This window comes from Crinia signifera, chromosome 1 (genome assembly GCF_055691185.1).
Source record: "Crinia signifera chromosome 1, ASM5569118v1, whole genome shotgun sequence".
NCBI lineage: Eukaryota > Metazoa > Chordata > Amphibia > Anura > Myobatrachidae > Crinia > Crinia signifera.
In genome coordinates this window covers 225,584,844-225,610,224 of record NC_139217.1, presented here as the reverse complement: position 1 = coordinate 225,610,224, position 25,381 = coordinate 225,584,844, and the positions used below count along the sequence as shown (strand labels likewise).

Below are 25,381 nucleotides of genomic sequence, written 5' to 3'. Positions count from 1 at the left end.
CCCCTGTACACAGCCCCTGTACACTGGACACAGACCCTGACACACTGGACACAGCCCCTTGTATTATGGACACTGCAGCCCCTGTACACTGAGTGTACAGTCAGCAGCACTGCAGCCCCTGCGTGTGAGCACTGCAGCACCTAATTTACAACAACATACAAAATCACCAGTCACTAAATAAAATATAAATCACAGCACAGGGCACAGGGCACGCAGCACAGAGCACAGATCCCAACCACCCTCTTCCCTCTCCTATAATGGAGTGAAGATGGCGGGGCGCGCGTGCGTCTTATATAGAATCCAGATCCCGCGAGAATCCGACAGCTCGATGATGACATTTTGCCTCGTTTTCGGTCCGGAATTCAGGCGGGAACTCCCGAGCCGACTCGGATCCTTACCCGGATCACCATATTCGGATCTGTCGGATCCCAGACCCGTTCATCTCTAATAGATATATCTAGATATCTATATATATATATATATCATTGTACTCTTTGGCTGGAGGGAGTGTGCATATATATCGTTCAGTGCTGGCGATACATGGTCTGCACTGCAGCCGCCGCTGGAAGGTAAGTATATCTGCAGCTTCTATTTTCCCTCTTTTCTGTGCCGGTCCCTTGCATATGCCAACCTCTTTGCCAGTTTCCACCCTATACTAAACCGTTTGCATTTTTCCTATGCCAGCCCCCTTCCTTTTCCAGGCACATATGGGGCAGTACGTATGATGTAATAGTTAGCATTACTGTCTCACAGCACTAAGGTCAGGGGTTCAATACCCACCATGGCCCTAACTGTGCGCAGTTTGTATATTCTCCCCGTGTTTGCATGGGTTTACTCCGAGTACTCTGGTTTCCTCCCACAATCCAAAAATATACTGGTAGGTCAATTGGCTTCCAACAAAAATGAACCCTAGAATGTCTGTGTGTGCGTGTACATGTGGTAGGTGATATAGATCGTAAGCTCCATTGGGGCAGGGACTGATGTCAACTATACACTGTAAAGCGCTGCAGAATATGTGTGCACTATATAAGAATAGAAATAAATAAATATATAATTAGTTATAAGTATTTACACAAATAGAGACACTCAACCAGAACACTGGTCACGCCTCCCACATTATTAGGTACTGGCTGTCACCCCTATTATTGCGCATAATAGGCCCTTGATAATTTTCAGCTCCAGGCCCATTTAGAGCTTAATCTGGCACTGCTGTGGACCAATGTGGGACTTGGGCTCTGATAGTAACTACTGAAAGTGATCACTCTGCATGAACATTGGCCATCTGGTTAACCTTAGATTATTCAAGATGGCTAGTGTTCAGGCTGCCATAGCCAGAAGTTGGCATCCAAAGATGAAAACTGCACCGTGTAAGTCTAGACACACTCAGCACTACAAAGGCAGTGTGGAGAAGGAGGCCACTGATGAAGTCAGTGGCCCTTCCTCCAAACAGCTGGGAAATACCTGCTTTTTTGGGGACCCTTAAAGAAAACACTGCGTTACGGCCCCCAAATGCCTGCAAGGTGTTAATCACCCTGCGAGCCCCCAGTGAAGGGTAGTCTTTGCTGGCTGCCTTCGGGTGGATGGCGCATTGCATATTGTGTACATGCACGGTCATTCGATTATTGGATGGGCTGCAATATCACAGCCTGTCTGAATAGGGCACTTGTTTTGATCAGCATGCTTTCCTGCATGAATGCGCAAGGGAGCGATGTTGAGCAACTTTTATGTGCATCCGCTTGTTGCGAGCGGGTGCGGTGAACTGTTTGTTCGCCACCCTGTTTGCACCTACCCATATGGGCGTGGGGCATGTGGCGGTGGCGACAGGCTGTGCCCATGGGAACACCCAAGGTTTGATGCACATTTCCATGAAAGCACTGGGTGCCCCATGTAAATTAGCAGGCAGCTGACGTAAGTGGATGTCAACTGCCAGCTTACTTTCCATAAAGGGCGTCCACAGATGTAAGAAACCAGAGAGGAGTCTCACATCTGCGAGCACCTACAAAATCATTCGATGGTCGGCGACCAGCGAATGTTTTTCTGAATGGATGTTTATGCTAAACATCCATTCACAAGCGAATTATAGTACAAGACAGTTTAGGACAAGTACATGGTTAATACGGATAGTTCCATCAGGGGACAGGACACTGCAGCAATCATCAGGGTGGCAGAGGTTTATATATTCTAAGAAAGGCACATAAGGAGAGAGGGCCCTGCTTGTGAGAGAGCTTACATTCTAAAGGACACTTAACAGTTTCATGTATTATGCTAAACCTGCTGAGTAATAATCCATTTAGCTATTATAGATCTGTGTTTTGCAAAGTTATTGGGCCAGATTCCATGGAAAGAGGGACAATTGGGAGGTATTGATATAGCCAAAGAGATGCTGTAGCAGCAAAGTTAAAGATGCCTGTTTTTCTATTGAAAATAGTTAATGCCCATTGCCTATTCACTACTGTATTGCTAAATAGTGGTATACAGATGGAGCCAGCGCTACATATCTCTACCGCTGGCGGAGCCAGTGAATGGGGACACGAACCCCATTCGGATGGATGGAGCTGAGACAGGACAGGATGCTGAATGGCACGCTGGGAGCCGCTCTAATGAGAGCGGCTCCATCTGTATTACTTTTGTGCTGCAATCTCCTGTCATACAGGTGGAGCGCCTCTCAGCCAGCGCTGGGAATCGCCAGATTCTCTTAGCTGTCGTTCGGCGGTGGAGAGGTGCTCCATCTGATGGGGACCATACACTCAGCGGCAGGGAGCATAATCCGCTTCAGGGAGACGGGCAGGGTTAGGGTGGAGTGTGGGGGGCTACGGCCGAGATGGTGGGTGGGGTTGGTGGGCGGTGGATAGCTCCGTTGGAATGGGGCATGCAAGCATCTTGTGCGCACGTGCCCCCTTCCAGCGGCTGTCGGTTGGGGATTTGATCGTCAGGAGCAGCTCTAATGAGAGCTGCTCCATCTTTATGTATGGTCATAGTTATTTTCTGACCTTTCTGAATATACTGTATAGTACATCCTTATATGAGTGAAGAGAAAAAGGTATTTTTGTAAGAACTTACCGTTCGAATCCCTTTCTCTGATCTCATCCCGGTGACACAGCTCAACATTGGGATGTAGGAGGGTCAGGCACCTATGCTAAAGACTTGAGAGGCAGGCTCCTCCCTGCTGCATCCCGGATATCTTCAGTTTCAACTTCTAAAGCACACTAGGATACATTAACTCAGTACAATGCCTGAACATATTAATATGCACATTAATTTATTTTATATAACCAATAAGCATGACAACACATGAAACGGTATAATTTACTGAGCGTAAGGGGAGGGATCGCTGTGTCACCGGGATGAGATCAGAGAAAGGGATTCGAACGGTAATTTCTTACAAAAATACCTTTTTCTCTTCACTCATCCCAGTGACACAGCTCAACATTGGACGTTCAAGAGCCGGTCCTTTGCGAGGGTACGCTCAGGTTTGCAGTTTTCATCACTGCTCGCCCAAATGAGGTATCCTCCGACGCGAACTCCTGGAACTTTTAGAACTTTGTGAAAGTGTGAACAAAGGACCAGGTGGCAGCCCTACATACATGGTCTGCCGAAGCCACGTGGTGTACTGCCCAACAGGTAGCAACCGATCTGGTGGTATGCTCATTTATCTTTATCTTTCATTTTATCTCAATGACAGATCGCAACCACCTAGCAATGATCTGCTTAGAAGCAGGCCATCCTCTTTTATGAACATCGTAAGAAAACAGTAACAAATCTGATTTACGAATGTCTTTAACCCTGTTAAAGCGCGTACAACATCCAAAGTTTTTAACTTGTCCCTATTCTTTACCCCCTCAGACGGTGAAAACACTGGAATAACAATATCCTGATTCAAATGAAAAGATGAAACAACCTTTGGAAGGAATATAGGAACTATTCTCAACACAGCCCTATCGTCATGGAAAACCAGAAAAGAAGACTTGCAAGATAATGCTTCTAACTCTGAAACTCTTCTAGCAGAAGAGATGGCTAACAAAAAGGTCAATTTCCAAGTGAAATATTTTAAATCTGCAGACCTTAACGGCTCAAAAGGCGGTTTCTGTAAAACCGACAGAACTAAGGATAAATCCTAAGGAGCCACGGGTTGTTTATATGGAGTAGAGATGTGCGCCGGCCAAAAATGCTTAAAAACTGCTAAAATAATAGAATTTGGGCCTGTTTCTGCCCCTAAAGTATGATTGACCTCAATAACATTAGTTTCCACTCATTTCTAGTCAATTTTGATCACTTCTCAGCTCACAAAATTGTTTTCATTTACTGTAGTTGGGCCAAAAGGTTATACCGAGGTAGCTGGATGACTAAGCTAAGCGACAGCAGTGGGCATCACATACATGTGGAACTTACACTTCCAACCTGGCACATCTTGGAAGCAGAGCGGCACTGCAGGGGCAGACAGGGTGGCAGTTTAATAAACTACCCCAAAAAAGAGAAATGCTCCAAAGAGCAAAAAATACAAAGAGGTACAAGATGAAATTGTCCTTGGGCCCTCCCACCCACCCTTATGTTGTATACAGGACATGCACAGTTTAACAAACCAATAATTGTCATGACTGGTGGTAGCAGCTTCAGCACTTCTATCAGGTTGCTGATCTCCCACTATTTCCTCCTCCATCATCCTCCAAAAATGTGTTTTTATTTTATTTATTACTTTTATTTATTTTTCTTACTTTACACTGGACACAGCCTGTCACACTGGACACTGCCCCTGGACCCTGGACACTGCCCCTGGACACTGGATACAGCCCGTCACACTGGACACTGGATACAGGCCATCACCCTGGACACAGCCCCTGGACAATGGACACAGCCTCTGGACACAGCTCCTGTACACTGAACACAGCTCCTGTACACTGGACACAGCCGTCACACTGGACACTGGATACAGCCTGTCACCCTGGACACAGCCCCTGGACACGGGCGGATCCAGGATAAAATTACAGGGGGGGCACCACGATAAAATAGGGTTTGGGTGGGGGAGGGGCAGTGTTAGTGGTGCCAGTGTACATGCTAAGAGAGCGGCAGAGAGAGGGTGGGAATGGGATTAAAATTAGGCCCTGGCATTTAAAGTATGCAGGCCCACCATGGCGACAAAAGTGAAGGATGTAGCGCGCTCCGGAAAAGGGTGTGTGGCCACTGAACAGGGGGCGTGTCCTTGAGTGTAGTGTACCACACCATATAGAACTTCTACACAATATGCAACAAAATACTAGACCCCATTATTCTTGCCCCTTACACATGAAGCCAAATGGATTGTGTCAAAATTCACATAATGCCACACGGATTGAGCCAAATGCATAAAATGCCATATGGATTGAGCCAAAATTCACATAATGCCACACGGATTGAGACAAAATTTACATAATGCTACACGGATTGGGAAAAAATTCACATAATGCCACACGGATTGAGCCAAAATTCTCATAATGCCACATGGATTGAGCCAAAATTCACATAATGCCACACGGATTGAGACAAAAATCACATAATGCCACATGGATTGAGCCAGAATTCACATAATGCCACACAGATTAAGCCAAAATTCACAATACACTTCATAAACAGGGACATTGTCCACCAAAGGTGCGCATTAAACATTTACACCATAATGTCCATTACACGTTAAGTTACACGCCATTATGTCCATTATGTGTTATGCCAAACACCATAATGCCTATTAAAAATTATGCTACATAAGTGCTGCTTCTCTACATGCTCATTGCCAAGGGTTCCATGCTCATTGCCAGAGGTTCCATGCTCGTTGCCATGTGGGATTACATGCTCATTGCCAAGGGGGAATACATGCTCGTGGTAAATGGGGGACAGCCGCCGCCAGGCAGAAGTGATAGCCACTGACAGTGGCAGAGCCTGACTGTATTCAGAGCACTGCAGGTCCCGGCTATTTGAAATAATACCCCTTTCACACCAGAAAATGCATTCCCAGGTTGGCCCCTTTTACACCAGCCTAGTCCCTGCATTTTCTGGTGTGAGGGGGAGAGAAAACCACCCCTCCCCCTTTAACCAGTTATCTCGTTAATCTGGCTATATCTTCGGAACCAACTGACCCATTTACATGAGACAAGTATTATATTGAAGAACTTTTGAGTGGGCTTTGAATGATTTTGGTCCAGTGAAACTGGAACGTTTGGTTCCAGAGTAATCTGCCCTCAAATTCATGAACAGCCATGAAGTTACATTTTAAAAAAAAAATTGGTTTACACGCAATATCTCTGGAACCGTTTGACCGATTTGGACCAGCCTGGTATCATATTAAAGGCCCAGCGATTGAATGATATCAACCACAAGCTTCTGTGATGCCAGGGAGGGAACTGACAGGCGTCGGAACCGGGTGGGGGTCGGAATTGACGGGTCCCATATTATCCTATGGGGAAAAAATGTTACAGGTTTGCCAGGCGATATCTCTGGTTCCCGGGGGGCTAGAGACACGGGGCTGGGCTCGTTGGAAAGCCCTGGTCCTCAGCTATAAATGACAGGGGGCACCCAGGCACGTGAATCCGCCACTGCCCCTGGACAATGGACACAGCCCCTGGGCACAGCTCCTGTACACTGTACATAGCTGACACACTGGACACTGTCCCTGGACCAGGGCCGGCAACAGAAATCTTGGGGCCCTGTACAATGATATTTCTGGGGCCCCCACATAATCCCAAATCCACACAACCCACTTCTGCATGAGCCTCATTTAACATTTTGCTGCTCTAGATCCTGCTTTCAGGTGCAGACTTCTCTTGTTCTCAATCCTGCTGGTTTGGCTCCTGGCTGCTGGCCTGCCACTTTCACAAAAGAACACTGAGCACTACGAGCAGGCAGGGCAGGTTGTTAGAAGAGCGCAAAACAGATGACCGAGCATGCGCAGTAAAAATACAGGAGCCAGAGACACCATCGGCGTGTACGGCTGTGTGCCTGTGGCCCCAAGCAGTTTGCACACACAGAGTAGACGGCTCGTACAGACGGTGGCCGTGCTGGGGCATGGAAGCTCTGGGCCCTTCAGATAACTGGGGCCCATCACACTTGTCCCCCTTGACCCCCTGTCGCCGGCCCTGCCCTGGGCACAGGCTGTCACACTGGACACTGGATACAGCCCGTCACCCTGGACACAGCCCCTGGATAATGGACACAGCCCCTGGGCACAGCTCCTGTACACTGGACACAGCCATCACACTGGACACTGCCCCTAGACACAGGCCGTCACACTGGACACTGGATACAGCCCGTCACCCTGGACAAAGCCTCTGGACACAGCTCCTGTACACTGAATACAGCCATCACATTGGACACTGCCCCTGGACACAGGCCGTCACCCTGGACACAGCCCCAGGACAATGGACACAGCCCCTGTCACACTGGCCAATGCACCCTATACACAGCACCTGTACACTGGACACAGCCCCTGTACACTGTATACAGCCCCTGTACATTGGACACAGCCCATGTACACTGGACACAGCCCCTGTACACTGGACACAGCCCCTGTAGACTGGACACAACCCCTGTACACTGGACAGAGCCCCTGTCACACTGAACACAGCTCCTGCAGCCCCTGTACAGTGGACTTGTGTACAGTCAGCAGCCCCTACATGCAGACCCTAAGCGAGTGAGCACTGCAGCACCAAACAAAAGCACACAGCACAGAGCAAAGATCCTAACCACCCTCTTCCCTCTCCTATAATGGAGTGAAGATGGCGGGGCGCGCGTGTGTCTTATATAGAATCCAGATCCCGCGAGAATTGCCTCGTTTTCGGTCCGGAATTCAGGCGAGAACTCCCGAGTCGGCTCGGATCCCGCCTCGGATCGCAATGTTCGGGTGGGTTTGGAGCTCAAAGATCCGGACCCACTCATCTCTAAAATGGAGGCCTCAGCTGAGTCTGCACCTCTGGTAACAGTGCCACTTTTTTTCTGAAGGAATATAGACAAAGCAGATAACTGAACCTTCAGAGACTGAAGACTCAGTCCTGAAGAAAATCCATCTTGTAGAATTCTAACAATCTGGCAACCTTAAACCTGGAGGTGTGAACTTTTTGTCTCTCACACCACCAGATGTAGGTCTTAGTTTGCTGCGGAAAATCATTCCTTGCATTAATCATTTTAATAATAATATCAACTCCACGCCGACGTGGATAGTGGCGGGTATGAAAAGGTCGGGACGACACGTACCACGTCCCCTCGCGGGGCGTGCTGTGCTCACCACGCTTCGGGATGGTGTGGATGGTGGGGTGGTTTCAGGAACAAATTCACACCTGCCATATCATACACCTGAGACAGTAGTCGCGAGCACCAGATGCTATTTCTGACTAGAACGAAACACTAGACCCTTTTAGAACTAGACGCTAGACGCTTTTCAGTAAATACAATGACTACGCTACTTGTGTAAACAGTACTGCCTACGCTGACTACACTTCGGTACTTCTGACTGACTGCACACGCTGCTGATTACAGATGTAAAGCAGCTGGTGAGCTGCCAGAATTCAAACACACGCTGCGTTGATTACGTAGCTGAGAGAAGTAAGGCAAGAGTTTGCGAGCGCTGCCGCCGTAAAACTAAACAAGTACCAGGTATATTTATGTTTGGCTCAGCGTAGCTACACAGTGTTATCAGCATTATAACATTTAGACTTTAGTAATCTCTTACCAAGCTCCATATCCCGGATTCCCATGTAACTTTCCAGCAAGTCATCCACCTTACGTGATGCTTCTTCTTCCCCATCACTCGGCTGTTGAACAAATGATACTGAGATATCAGAGTGTGCTATTGATGTCATTGATGTCATGTTGCTGAATGATGCACAAACATGTCTATTCAATATAACAAAACTACAAATAACCCTGTGGCCACTTAGAGGATCATTTAAAAAGTGGATTGTAAAAAAGTTGCCCTGTGTGTATGAGCCATGGGGTGTTTGGCTTTCCATAGCATCCTGCAAAAGCTGTCCACCCCTGGGAAAATCGCTTAGATGGGCAAAAATCGCTCAGTGTGTAGGCACTGAGCGAAGTTCAGCCCAGTGATTTTTCCCATCATTGCTGTGCATACATACTGGGCAAAATCGCCCAGTGTGTATGTACCTTTACTCTCTACAAAATGCTTTGGGTTAAACTTATGCAGTATGTAGCCACTTTTTCTACGCTCCATTCTTAGCACACACTTCCAAAGGGTACAAAGGTGGTGTGGTTTGCAAGTAGGTTAGGAAATCTCAAGTGGCACGCTGTGCTACAGTGGAAACATAATGAATCCAACTGTTCATCTTGAAATGGTACCCAGATAGCCCTTTGCTGAAAACGTCAGCTCACAGAGAAGGAAAAAACAATTATGAATGTTAAACTATTCTGCTTTGATCTCTGCTCTATAGCAGGACTAGAAAGGCTGTTTAACATGAAATGAGGCAAGATGTAAGTTGACACATCTACAACTTGTCCTGTTGGAGAAAATGCGCTATATAATTTACTTACTTACAGCAGACAACATTAATTTTATATCACTGTGTAAAAATAAAAGGCTGTAAAGTGCATTACAGTAATAAAAGGCATTTTAAAATGTCCTCGGGTGGGGTCGCCGATTTTCGGGAGACTCTTGGTGGATCTGGGAGAGTAAGATACATGCAGTATTATATAGCATAGGGTGTGTAAGTGCACAAGACTAGTCAATTTAGTAAGATGAGAGTTCTACTGAACATGGGACGTTGTCAATAGCAGCCAATAATGCCCCTTTCCCACTGCAGCCTTAAAACGGTATTTTGCCGATTTTTGAGGGCAAAATACCGTTTAAGGCTGCAGTGGGAAAGCGCCAGAGTTGAAATACCGTTTAAAGTTAAACGGTATTTCAACCCGTTTTCAGAGCAGGGTTTTGCACGGTAATCTACCGTTTAAGATGCAATGGGAATGCATCTTTAAACGGTAGAGATGATTGCTGATTTTTTTCAGCAATCATCTCCGTGTGTGTACGCTGCCGGGCTGAAAGATTAACCACTTTCAGCCCGGCGGTACGCCCCGCTGCCCCCCGCCCCCCCCCCCTCCCCCTCGCCCCCGTCCTGTTATACCCCTTTTACACCTTTTACACGGGTCCCGTGTAAATGGCGGTGTACATGGTCCCGCTGCGGGTGCAGGCACCCGCAGCGGGTCCACAGCGTGCAGCGCTGGGCAAGATGTGCCCAGGTGCTGCGGGAGGAGGGGGGTCCTTGCTGCTGCTGAGGGGAGAGGGGGTACCTGTCAGCCTGACACGGCGCTGCCGCTGCTGTATCTCCCCCCCGTGGCCGCTGCCGCTGCTGTATCTCCCCCTCGGCGGCCGCTGCCGCTGCTGTATCTCCCCCCCGGCGGCCGGTTCTTGCGGCGGATGTACAGTCAGTGTCGGCGGTCCCTCTGGCGCAGGGGAAATAGTATTTATTTCCCCTGCGCCAGAGGGACCGCCGACACTGACTGTACATACGCCGCAAGGACCGGCCGCCGGGGGGGGAGATACAGCAGCGGCAGCACCGTGTCAGGCTGACAGGTACCCCCTCTCCCCTCAGCAGCAGCAGGGACCCCCCTCCTCCCGCAGCACATGGGGACAGCTTCCCCCCTCTACCCCCACAGCACCCGGGGACAGCTTCCCCCCTCTACCCCCTCCAAGCTGCCTGTCTATCCTTGTTGATAGATATATATCTATCTATATATATATAGATCTATATAGATATATATATATATCTATATAGACATAGATCTATAGATCTATATATATATATATATATATATATATAGATCTATATAGATCTATATATATAGATCTATATAGATATATATATATATATATATATATATATATATATATATATATATATATCAACAAGGAAAGACAGGCCTGACCCATTGTCACAGGCACTAAACGTTTTGAAGAGCTAAAACGTTTTACCTGCAATGGGAATGGTACTTAAATGGCATTTGAAACTGTAATCTGCTGCAGTGGGAATGCTAAATACCATTTAAGATTACCTGTAAACTAAAACGGGTCTGCAGTGGGAAAGCAGCATAAGATTCTATATATTATATTCTAGAAGGTGAAAAATAAATAAGTAGTATCTGATTGGATGCTATCTTCAATAGAACTCCCACCTTACTAAATTTACCCCAGAGTGTAAGTATATGGTTGTAGCAAAACTACACCATTTTTTTTTGCACTATTAGTGATATTCACACTTTTTTTTTCATTGTATTGGATTGTGTCAGGGACCTGTAACCTGGAAAGAAGAATTTGTTGTTTTTTAAAGTGACGAAAGCAGGGAGTCTGTTATCTTTAACAAAATAGTTCTAAAACTCTGCATACCTCACATTGGGGTTCTGCAGTTTTGAGAACCTTTTTGCAGAGCCCCTAGCTCTGTACTGACATGATTGTGACTTTTTCCACTATGATACAGGATCCGATCATATAAAGAATGGATCCTCAAATTACGACCCTCCAGATGTTGTGAAACTACAAATCCCAGCATGCCTTGCCACCGTTTTGCTATAAGGGAGTGTTAAAACTGTGGCAAGGCATGCTGGGATTTGTAGTTTCACAACATCTGGAGGGCCGCAGTTTGAGGACCCATGATATAAAGGGATCAGTTCAGTCTGCCTTAAGCCCCATACACATGGGGTGTCTGCGTCCGAGCGACGTGCTAAAGCATGGATCGCTGAGCACACATCGCTGCACAAACTGTTTCTGTTGTCATTATGACTTAAAAAGAGTAAACACAGTTGTTTGTCAATAAATGGCTTCACCCAACGACTAACCATGATACCCCTTTCACACTGCACTTGTTAGCGGTATATTGCCATTTATTCCCTTTCAAAACGTTTAAGGCTGCAGTGGGAAAGTGTCAGAGTTGATTTACCGGTTAAAGATAACCGGTATTTCAACATGTTTAAAAAGTCCTACACGTTTCAGAGCCGTTTTTTATGCAGTGAGAACGGCTCTGAAACGGTATTTAAGTTCCCACACTAGTCTTCCCCCTCCCCTGGTACCTGTCCTGGCCCCCCCTGGTACCCCCCCCCCCCCTCCCCTGGTACCTGGCAGCAATCAATTAGGGCAGCGGGGCAGCATGGTAGGCAGAGTAGGCAGCGGGCATTCCAGGGCTCCTAGTCGGCAGGTCCCAGACTGATGCATGAAAGCATCATGTAGGAGTTTGATGCAGGAGGAGGCTGCTGCTGGTGCACAGACAGCGGGGGCACTGGGGATCCGGGCAGCGTGGTCCTTGCTCAGGAGGAAGCGGAGGAAGGTCCATTAGGAGATTGTCATTTCATCGGCGGGGGTCCCTGCCACGAATGGGAAATAGCAGGGCTAATTAGATATGCACATATGTAATTTCCGGGCCCGCTATTTCCCATTCGCAGCAGGAACCCCCGCCGATGAAATGATAATCTCCTAATGGAACTTCCTCCGCTTCCTCCTCCTCCTGAGCACGGACCTGCCCAGATCCCCAGTGCCCCCGCTGTCTGTGCACCAGCTGCAGCCTCCTTCTGAATCATGCTCCTGCATCAGTGGGGGGCCTGCCGACTAGGAGTCCTGGCATGCCACTGCCTACTGCACTGCCCCGCTGCCCGGATGGATTGCTGCCAGGTACCTGGGGGGGGGGGGGGGTGCAGAGTACCAGGTACCAGGGCAGGGAGGGAGGGGGGTACCAGGGCAAGGGGGGGGGGGGTAACAGGTACCAGGGCAGGGGGGGGGGTACCAGCTGGCAGGTACCAGGGGAGGGGAGGAGCGGGGGTACCAGCTGCCAGGTACCAGGGGGGTGGGGCAGGACAGGTACCAGAGGACACGTATATTACTGGTGAATTACTGTTTTTGTACCTTTCAAAACGGGTTTAATGTGAATGGTACAAAAACTGTAATTAACCAGTAATATACAGTTTACAACATGCAGTGGGAAAGGGGTTTCAGGCTAGATATGTTTTAAAGTTCCATTTAACACTACCGTGTCTTTACCCGTTTCTGCAGTGAGAAAGCAACATGAGTGAAAGGAAAGTTTGAGTTATCATTCGTATTCTCTGACAAATGGTCAGGGTATGTAAACTTATGAGCACAACTGTATCTGTGCATGCCCTTACCTATATATGAACACCTTTACCTGTAACATTAGCTCCTGTCACCATGCAGAAGCAGTCACTGGGGTAAGTCTACATCTCCTGGGGTCCCCCCCCCTCTCTGAATGATGGAAATAGGGTGCACCACTGACCGGTGAAGCCACACACCCTTTTATAGTGGCCACCACATTGGCTGTAAAAGTAGTGATGCCACTGGTTCATGTCCTTACTATTAGTTTTCTATACTAGAATATACTGCAGGGCCGTAACTAGGTGTGCCAGTTCCTTGCCCACAGACACAGCTAGGACCTTATTCAGGTTGATTCTTTCGCAAGCGCCTGTGCGAATTGCGACATGCATGCCACATGCGAATGAGAGTGTTTGCAACGGTACTCAAGCTACCCGCACACTTGCGTGCTCGTAGGCACATTCGCGTGAGTGCAGGATGATGCATTGTGCGAACATGTACACATGCACAAAGATATTTTTTTCCCTGGATCTGTAGGTAGACACACACGCAACCCATTTAAAATTGCTCATCACTGCACTTCAGTTATATTTATTGCCTTGCCTCATTGTCTATAATGATACGAATGAAATGAATGTCTATTATCATTTTTCAATTAACTGTTTATGAGGTTGATTTAGCTATGTGTAATGTATAAATTAGTCCCCTACTTGTTGAAATGTCCTGGCGTTCATTTACAAATACATGCGTGCCTTTCCTGTGGTTTTTTTTTAATTCAATAATTTTATTTAAAGTTTTTGCAAATACAATAACAAATACCCCATACATATATAGAGGTAGATAGAACATTAATAACACTGCATATCTGGTGGAATCAATATAACAGAAGCATACAGTCATATAAGGATAAGACTACGTACAGTATCACTCGCAAATGACAGAGAGTATCCCCATATAAAAGTTATAGCACACAAATACCTGAAGGCGCCATTCGAGCATAATCATATAAAGACAGTATAGAATAGATAGTAAAATAGTGCTTATAGGCTAAAGTGAACAATAACCTCCCATAGGGCCTTATTCAGATTTGAGCTAAGTACAAATTTGTTTGGAAAATGGGCAAAACCATGTGCACTGTAGGTGGGGCAGATGTAACATGCATAGAAAGAGTTACATTTGGGTGGAGTGTGCTGAAACTCAAATCTAAATTGCAGGGTAAAAATAATGCAGCCAGTATTTACCCTGCACAAAAACATAATAACTCACACAAATCTAACTCTCTCTATACATGTTACATCTGCTCCACCTGCAGTGCACATGGTTTTGCCCATTTTCCAAATAAATTTGTACTGAGCTCAGATCTGAATAAGGCCCATAGAGTAGGAAATACTTATTTTGTATTCCGAGGCTATCTGCAGTAACCAAGCAACACTAAAATATATAAAATAAATCTAGCTACCAAGAAGAAAAAGTTAAATAGATTAAACTCCAAAGCAAAACTACCCTAAAACCCCCCACCCTGTATAACCTGTCCCCAAATTAGGCATACTTGGATCCCTTAACCCAGTGGTTCCCAAACTGTGTGCCGTGGCTCCCTGGGGTGCCTTGGGACACTTGCAGGGGTGCCCTGAGTTGGTGGTCCAGGACCAACTCAAATTATTATTGGTTAATTATTTATGAGCAAAACCAGTGCTGGTGGCTGCCAATCATAAAATGTGTACAAACAGAAGCAAATCCTGCCCTTTACCACATAACTGACCCTAAGAATTGCATATAAACCCTATCTAATTACATTTTTTTTGGCCTAGGGGTGCCGTGAAAAAATTCTGATACTCTAGGGTGCCGTGATTCAAAAAAGATTGGGAACCCCTGCCTTAACCAATTTACCCCTAACCCCTACCCCTATTACCCTGTATAACCTGTCCCCAAATTAGGCATACTTGGATCCCTTAACCAACTTACCCCTTACCCCTACCCCTAACTACACTAACTCAAGTTCTATATCTAATGGCTTTAAGCTAGGCTGCATCCAGTCCTCCCATAAAAACCAGATATAGGAAACCTTGTTAAAATTAGTAAACACTATAATATAAACACTATGAACATAGGCGTGCGCACATTGAGTGTTAAGGGTGCACAGGCACCCCCTAATGCTGTGCCCCCACCCCCACACTTATTGCTGCTAGTAATACCAGCAATACCTTTTACCAAAGACTTTTGCTTTTTAGACCTGTATTCCATTAAAATAAGCATTATAAATTGTTTTGCATTATAAATTGTATTACACCATTGTCATATCACTACATATCTGTGTCATCCAGATATGATTTTGACTTTATTTGCATGTACTGTTGCACAGAGTAATTAGAAGATTAAAACTGAAATAGGCAGGATATAATGGTGTGGCTGAGAGACATTTTATATTGTAGTGAGTGCACGCCTGATTGGCGGTGTTAGACATGCCCAATGGTGGTGTTAGACATGCCCAATAGGTGGTGCTAGGCACACTGTTTTGACAGTGCACCCCCTAATAAAATGTGCTGCGCACGCCTATGACTATGAAGAATTATAAAATGTACAGAAATATAGCAGATACTGTAGCAAAAAAAATGGTACTTGTGTATTATCAGGTCGCCCGGCTATACTACGTTTTCAACGTAGGCTAAGCTACGTTGTCATCGTAGCCGGCGCCGGGATAATACAGGAGGCAGCAGGGTGGTGTGGTTTATACTTACCCTCCTCTGGTTGGCGATCCCCGATGACTCCCCAGCGGCAGCAACGGTTACTCTCCGGATGGCTGCGACGGTCACTCTCCGGCGGCAGCGGATGCTGTACGTAATTCAGCGTAGTGCCACTGGCGGTGCATCACATGGCTTCCCTGCTCCCCCAGCGGCACTACGCTGTGGCGAGCACAGTGAGGGGACGCGATCCCCTCGCAAGGCTCGCTGTGCTTGCCACGCTTTGGGCTCGGTGGCTCACTGCGCTCACCACACATTATAAAGTCAACTCCACGCCGACGTGGATACTGGGGGTATGACGTGGATAGTGGGGATATTAAGCATTGTGTATTTTTAGGGCTCCAGAGCCACTTACGTAGTTTACATAGTGCTTTATTGGTATTCTCAATACACCACTACGTAAACTACGTAATGGGCGCCCTGATAATACACAAGTACCAAAAAAACTAAATAAGAACAAAAAGGAAAAATGTCATATTCAACAAGTCTTGGGACAGTAAGGACAGATAGAATACTTGGATACTTTTTGAAGGGAAAAGGGGAAGGGGGATGGCGACCGGTGCACAGGTAGGTATTACAGAAAATTATGACCTATGATAATATAAATGTTCCACAATATCTGCTGTACCTCATGAGGAATATCCTCTGTTTATTTAGGAGTGTGGAGGTGCACCCAAGAGAGTGGCTATAGTTGCAAATAAGAAGAAGGAAAGACTCTCTGTTTTTTGGGGCACTCTTTTAATTCAGATTACGCAAGGTAATCTCTACATATATTAATTTGGTCATTAAGATAAGTACAAAGTATGGCGAGGTACACACTATCTCAACTATCACTTTAATAGTAAGTTTACAGATTAAGGCCTCTCAGATGAGAGTGAATATCTGCAAGTGGAAAAGCAGTACCTATAGTATTTTGGTAACAGTAGGTGATTATTTCTAGTTCACAATGTGTAGGGGAGACTTGGGGACCCTGTATGGGGTTCCCTCAGTTCTCCTCTTTGGAGTGAGTTTATTAAAATATAGCTTTTAATCAAGTACCTTAAAAAATTGGACTAGACCGACATATAACTAAACTTGGACACACATACATAAATGACATGAAAGAGAGACAGTATACGTTGGTTTGTCTCCGTGGGTAAAGATCTGGTGCCGTCACTCCTCTGTAAATTCCAAAGAGGAGATTTAGTGGCGGCTAGTATCAATCTGACCAATTCGTACAGAGAGAATAATTTCACAGAGTATCTCCCCAAATTTCAACTAAAGGCAGAGTGATGTATCTACTTGTTAATCTAGTAGAATTTGTATTTGCAACAATTTATTCTGCAACATTGTTTACTTGGTGGAGAGGAGGCCAATTGTCATATGTGTCTCTAGGGGTCACCCTAGGAACAAATGAGCCTGTTAGTTGCCACGGAGGACATATACATACACGATTTACTGTCCTGATACAGATATAGAAGTCACACTAAACAGTGAAGTTTTACCGAATGCATACATTTAATACCAGTCTACCTGCAATTTCATGGTGCTCTCATACTTATAGCACCCAGTATCTGGTATGGGCATTTATCATATCACATTCCATTTGTGCAGCGGGTCAGTAATATAATAACAGCTGTGATAAATTTGAGGGGTATCGGTATGAGGTTGCCAGGGGTTTTACTCTGGTCCTAATGTGGGTTATGGTTGGGTTCTGGAAAGAGGGGTTAGAGGTAGAGTGGTTAGAGGTAGAGTGGTCTGAAGATCCCTATGAGGGTGGTGTGAGGTGTTCCCAAACCTACTTTATATACCCTCAACAGACAGGCAGTGAGATCTGGTCAGTCCAGGGAAGGTCCCCCTTCCCGTCTGGCAGGTCCCTCTAATCCTGTGGTCAGCTGCCACCAAAATAATTGAGTGGGCTTTGTGGGTATTGTGGGGGAGCACCTCCCCTCTGGGTCTCAGAGAAGTGGTAGTTGGCTCTGGGGGCCCTTGCGTGACAGGCGGCTGCTGCCCAGCTTTATATACCATGTGATCAGAGTGGAATTAGTACATAGGTTTGTCTGAAGAGGTCCCCCTTCTTCAGCAAATGTTTTCGACACAGCTGACAGGCTGCCACCAGTTTATTTTAGGTGGGCCCCTTAGGTATTGCGGGTGAGCGGGCCTGTGTGCACGACAAGGGGATTCCTAGTTTGGGAGCCAGTAAATGGGGGTACTGCTGCCCGGTACCATCCCTATGTTCCCCTGTTAAGAACAATTCCAGTGCAGGGAGACACTTAGGGATAGATACTGGGTGAGTGGCCCCAGAAGTGATGAGGGGAAAGATAGTGCTGGTTTAGTATGCTGCTGTCCTCCACTTGTGACTAGCTACAGAGGTGGGGGATGAGCGATACTAACAGATTTGATCTAGCAGAGACAGAAATAAGTAAGTTTTGAAAAATAGATACAATTAATGGGTAATTATTGAATTGGTGTGTTTTAGTTTTAGGAACCAGTAACCCACTAATCTGTTACTGCCCTGTGTTAATAGTACCCAGACAGTTTAATATATGCCGGCTATTGCTGTGTGTGGGGATGTCTGGTAAAGCGCTAATGCGCTTGTGGCTCTGTAATACCTGAGCCAGGCTGTATGGCTGCTGCCGGCTGGAGTATGGGGGAATGTCTCAGAGCGTGCTGTAGCGCTCGTAATACCCAGGCAGCTAACCGCTGCTGCGGGAGGTGCACTGCTCTGTATAGGGATGCCTAGTGAAGCGTGAGCTCCTGATCTAGGCTGTGCGGCTGCTGCCGGTTAGGGTCTGGAGAAATACCTCAGAGCGCGCTGGTGCGCTCGTTGTACCCGGACAGATCCGGATGGCTGCTGACTGCTGCTGCGGGAGGCGCGCTGTGTTGGCGTCACTCCACTATCACCACCAACGATCGTTTCACCTTTAACCAAGGCTTCTTCAGGGTGAGTGTGTGTGTATACATAAATTGAATATATATCTTACAAGCCGCAATTTCCAATAGAGACAAAATAAGACATCATCCAAGATAGATCAAGTTAGAGGGTGACATTCTCCAGGATCACTTTAACCCCTGTGCGTCAGCTTAAAAGAGATCTGGCCACAGTGCAAGGGACTGCATCAGTGTGATAGAGCGCAGGGCACAGGGTAATGGAGTGTGTCAATGTGATAGAGCGCAGGCATTGGGGTGATTAAGTGCATCAGTGTGTTAGAGCACAGGCCGTGAGGTAAGGGAGCGCATCAGTGTGATAGGGTGCAAGGTGTAGGGTGAGGGAGTACTTCAGTATGATAGAGCGCAGGCCACAGAGATCACGTCAGTGTGATAGAGCACAGGCCAAAGAGATCGCATCTGATTGATAAAGTGCAGGCCCCATGTTGAGGGATTTCATCAGTGTGATAGGCTGAGGAAGCAAGTCAGTGTTATAGATAGATAAAGCCAGGCAGTGGGGTGAGGGATTGCTTCAGTTTGATGGTGAGGAAGTGCATGGGTGTGTTAGAGCACAGGCCGTGGGGTAAGGGAGCACATCAGTGTGATAGAGCGCAGGCCGCAGGGTGAGGATGCACATCAGTGTGATAGAGCGCAGGCCTTAGAGTCCATCAATGTGATAAAGTGCAGGCACGAGGTGAGGGAATGCTTTGGTGTGATAAAGCGCAGGTCACAGGGTGAGGGAGCGAGTTAGTGTTATGGATCGATAAAGCCCAAGCAGTAGGGTGAGATATTGATTCAGTTTTATGGTGAGGGAGTATGTCAGTGTGATAGAGCACAGGCCATCGGGTGAATAACGGACACTAGCGTGTGGTGCATTGCAAATTGATACTATTATTTCATATTATTGGCTCAGCAGGATCCTCTCGCCAACAGAAACAAATAAAGAAGAGAACTATCATATAAATCGTCCTGGATATGGTACTACTATGCAATTCCTCAAAGTAGACTTTCTACTGACCTTTTTACAAGGCCCAATAGGCATATAAAGGTATCTTTTGCAGGTCACTCTTTTAACAAAGCCCTATAGACATGTAAAGGTATCTTTCACAGGTCACTCGTCATACAGGCATCTATCAATAACAGATCTCACCTTTTCAAGGTGCCCTATTTTCCTCAAAAGGTTTCTTTAAGATCCCCCAGGCATCAGCCAGTTAAATGGGTGTACAGAACTCCAACAGATTCAATGGTCCCAAATAGGTCCGCAAAAAAGGTTTATTTGGTAATACAAGTAAAACGTCAATTAAAAAATATGTATAAAAAGGGTCCACCAGCACTCAGAGACCCCAGTTATATTCTCACCGTCGCTCACCCGGAATAAGAGGCGGTGAGTTCCTGAGATGGAAATACAGGTCACTGGGCTCCAAACAAAAGGTCTGGACACTTCCACTTTACCAACGCGCTTCGGGCACTTCAAGGCGCTTTTTCAAGGTGTGGAGGTGACATGAACTTGGTCGGTATATATATATATACCAACAAGTGATCACATGATTAATCTGGTCAATATTAAAATCTGGAAAACAGATTACCAAGTAATATTCTCATATCACATATAAAAACGAATCAAAATCACAACAAGTAAACATGATAAGTGCATAAAACATCCTGCGCTAACAATTTCGTACTATCTAAGAAATATCCCATACCCACCCCCTCAAAGTCCATGTGTAGTATTGCACTCCAGTGCCACAGTCAGGGCCAGATTATAATGGAGGCACAAGGGGTCAGTGCCCCTGGGCCCCCCACTAGCTAGGGGTCCCCTGTGGGTGGCAAGTATTTTTTTTTTAGCTAAAGGTTTTGTGCATGGGAGTGGGGTAGTGCTGCAGCTTCACCTATCTGCCAATGATTAATGGTGCTGAGCATCGGGAGCTAAGGCACACTGATTGCAAAAGTGTGCTGTGCATTACTGGGAGTTGACTAAGTCCCATGACACTTTTAACCAGAGGGCAGAGGCTGAGAGGTTTGTGCTGAGCTCTAATTGGTGGAGATCATTACATCCCCGTGGAGAACAGCAGCAGCAGCTTAGTCATGAGGGGTTTTTAATCAAAGGCAGCACTAGGACTGTGAGGCCTCCTACAAAGTAAGGTGCAGAGGGACAAACACAGGCTTTTCATATGGTATGTATTTATGTGTATGTGTGTGTGTAATAAATATATATATATACATTTGGTATTGAAACGTTGCTGTGTTGTGCTGTGACGATTAAAAGCACATTTTTGTTCTAGGCTGGAGTGCTGCGTTTATATTGGATTGGTTATTTAGCTGACTTCAGCTGCAAGCAGGCACCCGCCGAGAAGTGAGTTAAGTGGAGCTGCCGGACCCCCCACCCTTTCTATATATATATATATATATTGACCAAGTTTATACTGCCTTTACTCTGTTTTGACAGTGTAATATTCTCCCATGCAGTGTGCGGCCAGTAATGACAAGTGCAAGGGGGCCCCCCTGGCTAAAGTACCCCGGGCCCCCCGAAGGCTTAATCTGGCACTGGCCACAGTTCCCGCTTTCTAGTCCGTTCTCCGGCTCCGTCACCGGAACCGGAAGTGTCGGATGTTTCTGGTGATGACACCATGCGTTTCACACTCCTCCAGTGGAACGCAGACCCGGAAGTTTCATCTGCGGCGGGTGCCGTCATTCTAACTCCATTCTCCGGAGATATCTTTATCTTGCGGCGGCCATTTTTATGTAGACCAATAATATTGGATTACAGAAGAATAAAGTGTGACATAGTAGATTGGGACAGCACATCGGTTGCTACCATTGGTGTATTGTGAATATTGTATGGGAGTGGTAATCCTACAGTAGGTAACAATCAGGGCGCAGTGATTCTTCTATTTTTTCTTCTTTTTTGGTACTATTATTTGTCCACGTCCTCCCCTTACAGCGTGCATTGTCCCTGTTTTAAGTATTTGGGGGGTTTCAATTCCACTTCTGGCACAGAGCAACAAAATGTCTAGTTAAGCACTGGTCTACAGTATAGTGCAGGGGTTCCCAAACTTTTTCAAATTGCGGCACCCAAGAGCATCAGAATTTCTTACACGGCACCCCTAGGCCAAAAGTTTCTTATTCAGAAATTTAAAAAAAAATTAAATAAATTGTTTTATATGTCATACAAATGTTTAATTATGGATGATGGACAGGATTAGCTTGTTTGTCCACATATTTTATTATTGACAGCCCACCAGCAATGTTATTGCCTTTTAGATTGACCATAAATAATTTGAATTGATCCTGGACCACCAATCCAAGGCACCCCTGCAAGTGTCCCGAGGCACCCCAGGGAGCCACGGCACACAGTTTGGGAACCACTGGTATAGTGTGAATATATAGTGTGAAGCTTAATTTCTACCAACAGAAGTTGTCACAGCCTAGAAGAGCAGCAAATATATCCTGTATCATGTGAAAATGACAGAATGCAACATTGAGTCACATACTTGTATAAATGATGTAGAAACATAATTACCAATTCCTTCACAGTAGCAATGCCTGTGTTTCGCAGACGCAGAGTTTCTTTCCCACTGGACATTTTTCCATCACTGGGACTTTTGTTGGGTCTGCCTCTTTGTCCAATCATATCTAGGGAGCACATGACACAATTATAAAACATTAAATCATAATTTAGAGTTGTCAAAGTGATGTCATATTCTAGACTTCTGGATATAAAAAATTAATATACAGTACTAATTTATATAGTTTTCAGAAAACAGTATTATAGAGGCAGTAAAGATTGGGCAGCAGATTATATATTGCATTTCTGTATTACATATCACAGTATTTCATTTTACCTTATTTCTGGATTTCTTTCATATAATACAGATTGATAACATACATGAGCAGGACAAAATCAGCACACACGTACAGACGCTGCTATGGGTAAACTACATGGGATCATCCAACATTTATAGAACATGTATTTAATAAATTGTTATTGTGCTTTGGGCACTTTTAACCTGTGAGGTAAAAAATATTGAATAAATCACACCTCCCTTATCAGATGGTAATTGTTTTCAATGTAGTCACCTCCCGAAAATTCATAAAAACCAGACCACTCCCCCAGGATGACCAATTGTGTCGGGAGTTGATTCCCTGACCTCTAGGGTGTCTGAATTTGTAGATGCATATTTAAACAAATATGTTCCATCATTATGATCCTATGTTAAAAACTCTATATCAGTTTTGCAAATAATGGAAAAGGTCAATTGTGGCTCTGATGCCAGCTGGGGTACAGTGGATATTAACTCACTGTACACCTCTAGCCCACATGACAAGGGTTAAAGCAGGGTTGCCGACCCTCCCGGAATTTGCGGGAGTCTCCTGAAAATCGGGTCCTTCCTCCCGGCCCCCGGAAGGGTGGGCAACCCTCCCGGAATCAGGGGGACCCCCACTGAGCCCCCTCCCCCCCCCCCGATCGCGGCATTTATATGCCGCAATCCGCGGGTCTCAGGGGAGGGGGCGGAGCTAAAACGGCACAATCGTGTCATTTTAGCCCCGCCCCCTCCATGGATATCAGTTATTTCGGCTATTTCCCGTAATGGGGACGTCACTGTTAAGCCCCGGCTTCTCCCGGAGAGGATTTTTTGAAAGTCGGCAACCCTGGGTTAAAGTGTATTCAAAAGGTACTAATCTGGGACATCATTTTGTCAAAAGAGAAAATCGAGTTTATTCTACAGTGTATGAGATTTGTCCTGAAATATAATTACTTTTCCTTTCTAAGAGTATATATATATATATATCTATATATATATATATAATGATATATATATATATATATATATAGATATATATATATATATCTATATATATATATATATATATATGCGTGAAGGCGATGGGGACGGTTTGTGCCACAGGGTTTGCCAACTTGTATCTGAGTGTAAGGGAAGATGAATATATTTACCAAAATAATCCCTTTTCTGTCTATCTAACGCTGTTCAAACAATATATAGACAATATTGTAATTGTCTGGTCTGGTTCAGAAGCACAGTTTCTTGAATTAGTTAAATATTAAAATGTTAACACCTACAATCTTTCATTTACACATAAATATGATAAAAGGAGTATTGAGTTTTTAAATCTCACACTTACTGCAAAAATAAATGTTGCAACTAAGAAATACTTAGAAATCAGGGGCAAACGCAGGATTTTCAGAAGGGGGTTTCCAGAGGGGCGGAGCAAAGCATGGAGATGGACACTTAGGTGACCCAGTATATGCAGGGTCAGTTAAAGTATTATAGATAGACCAAATGTATATAAATAATAAAAATAATTAAAAAAAATATATATATATACACATACATACAGGGGTGTCAACAGCAGTGTAGACCCCTGGGCATAGCAATGTATTGAGGCCCCTACCGATCCTCCAGTGGTAGGGGTGGGGGAAGCTTTGATGTCCCGCGGGTGGTAGGGGGTATTATATCAACCGATCAGCATGTAGGGCCTGGATCAGTAATTTCCACTAATTACCCCTTTACTGCACAGATGGTGGGAGATGGGGTGGGAGAAGGGGGCATTGGGCTGAATGAAGGGGCCCCAGTGGCAAACGCAGGATTTTCAGAAGGGGGTTTCCAGAGGGGCGGAGCAAAGCACGGAGATGTACACTTAGGTGATCCAGTATATGCCGGGTCAGTTAAAGTATTATAGATAGACCAAATGTATATAAATAATAAAAATAATAATAATAATAATAATAATAATTAAAAAATATATATATATATATACATACATATATACGGGGCGTCAACAGCAGTGTATGACCCCTGGGCATAGCAATGTATTGGGGCCCCAACCGATCCTCCAGCGGTAGGGGTGGGGGAAGCTTTGATGTCCCGTGGTTGGTAGGGGGTATTATACCAACCACTCAGCATGTAGGGCCTGGATCAGTAATTTTCACTAATTACCCCTTTACTGCACCGATGGTGGGAGATGGAGTGGGAGAAGGGGACATTGGGATGAATGAAGGGGCCCTGATACATAACTTCCAGGGTGGTAGAAGATGTTTAATATGCAGAGGAGGGGTGTATAGTGGAGTGGGCTCATTATTCATAATTTTCTGGTGGGAGGACAGCTTGCTTGACTGCAGATATCTCCAGTTCCCAGATATAGATTTCTTAAATTTTAATGGAATTAAAAACGAGAGAATCCCACCTACCAAATTGTAATGGGGACTAGGGGATCAGAGTTCAGGAGGCAGAGCAATCTGCCCACGAGAATATAATACTACATACCAGGTGTGTGGAGCTGGAGCAGTAACCAGCTGCTGGAAGGCTGATATCTCTGGTTCTGGGAAAAGTAGAGACAAGCTACTAGTGTCTCTCAAAGGGGAAGAGTCCCAGCTTTTGGAATATACCCTCAGAAAAACTCTAAATCAGACAGAACCTGAAATATCTGACTGGGAATAACAATTAACAGGCTTGGATGGGGACCACTGCTTTGAAGTCAGATATCTCCGGTTCCCAAGGGCAGATTTTTACAATTCTTATACCCATGGAAAGAGGGGACCCTCAGCTTTCAGCTGAGGGCCCTTAGACTCCTGGGGGGGTTTCTGGGTACTCAGAAACCCCCCCTACGTGCGCTACTGGGCCCTGATACATAACTTCCAGGGTGGTAGAGGATGTTT

The 25,381-nt window shown here is 45.6% G+C and overlaps 1 protein-coding gene across 1 annotated transcript in view; it reads right to left on the bottom strand.

Annotated features, from left to right (window-relative positions):
* Positions 1–25,381, bottom strand: part of GIPC3 (GIPC PDZ domain containing family member 3) — a 140,441-nt gene that overhangs the window by 52,781 nt on the left and 62,279 nt on the right. The window contains exons 4-5 of the mRNA XM_083179060.1: positions 22,226–22,338; positions 8,693–8,774 (exon numbers count right to left, since the gene is read on the bottom strand). Coding sequence (XP_083035186.1) covers positions 8,693–8,774; positions 22,226–22,338 — 195 coding nt within the window. The remainder of the gene's footprint in view (positions 1–8,692; positions 8,775–22,225; positions 22,339–25,381) is intronic.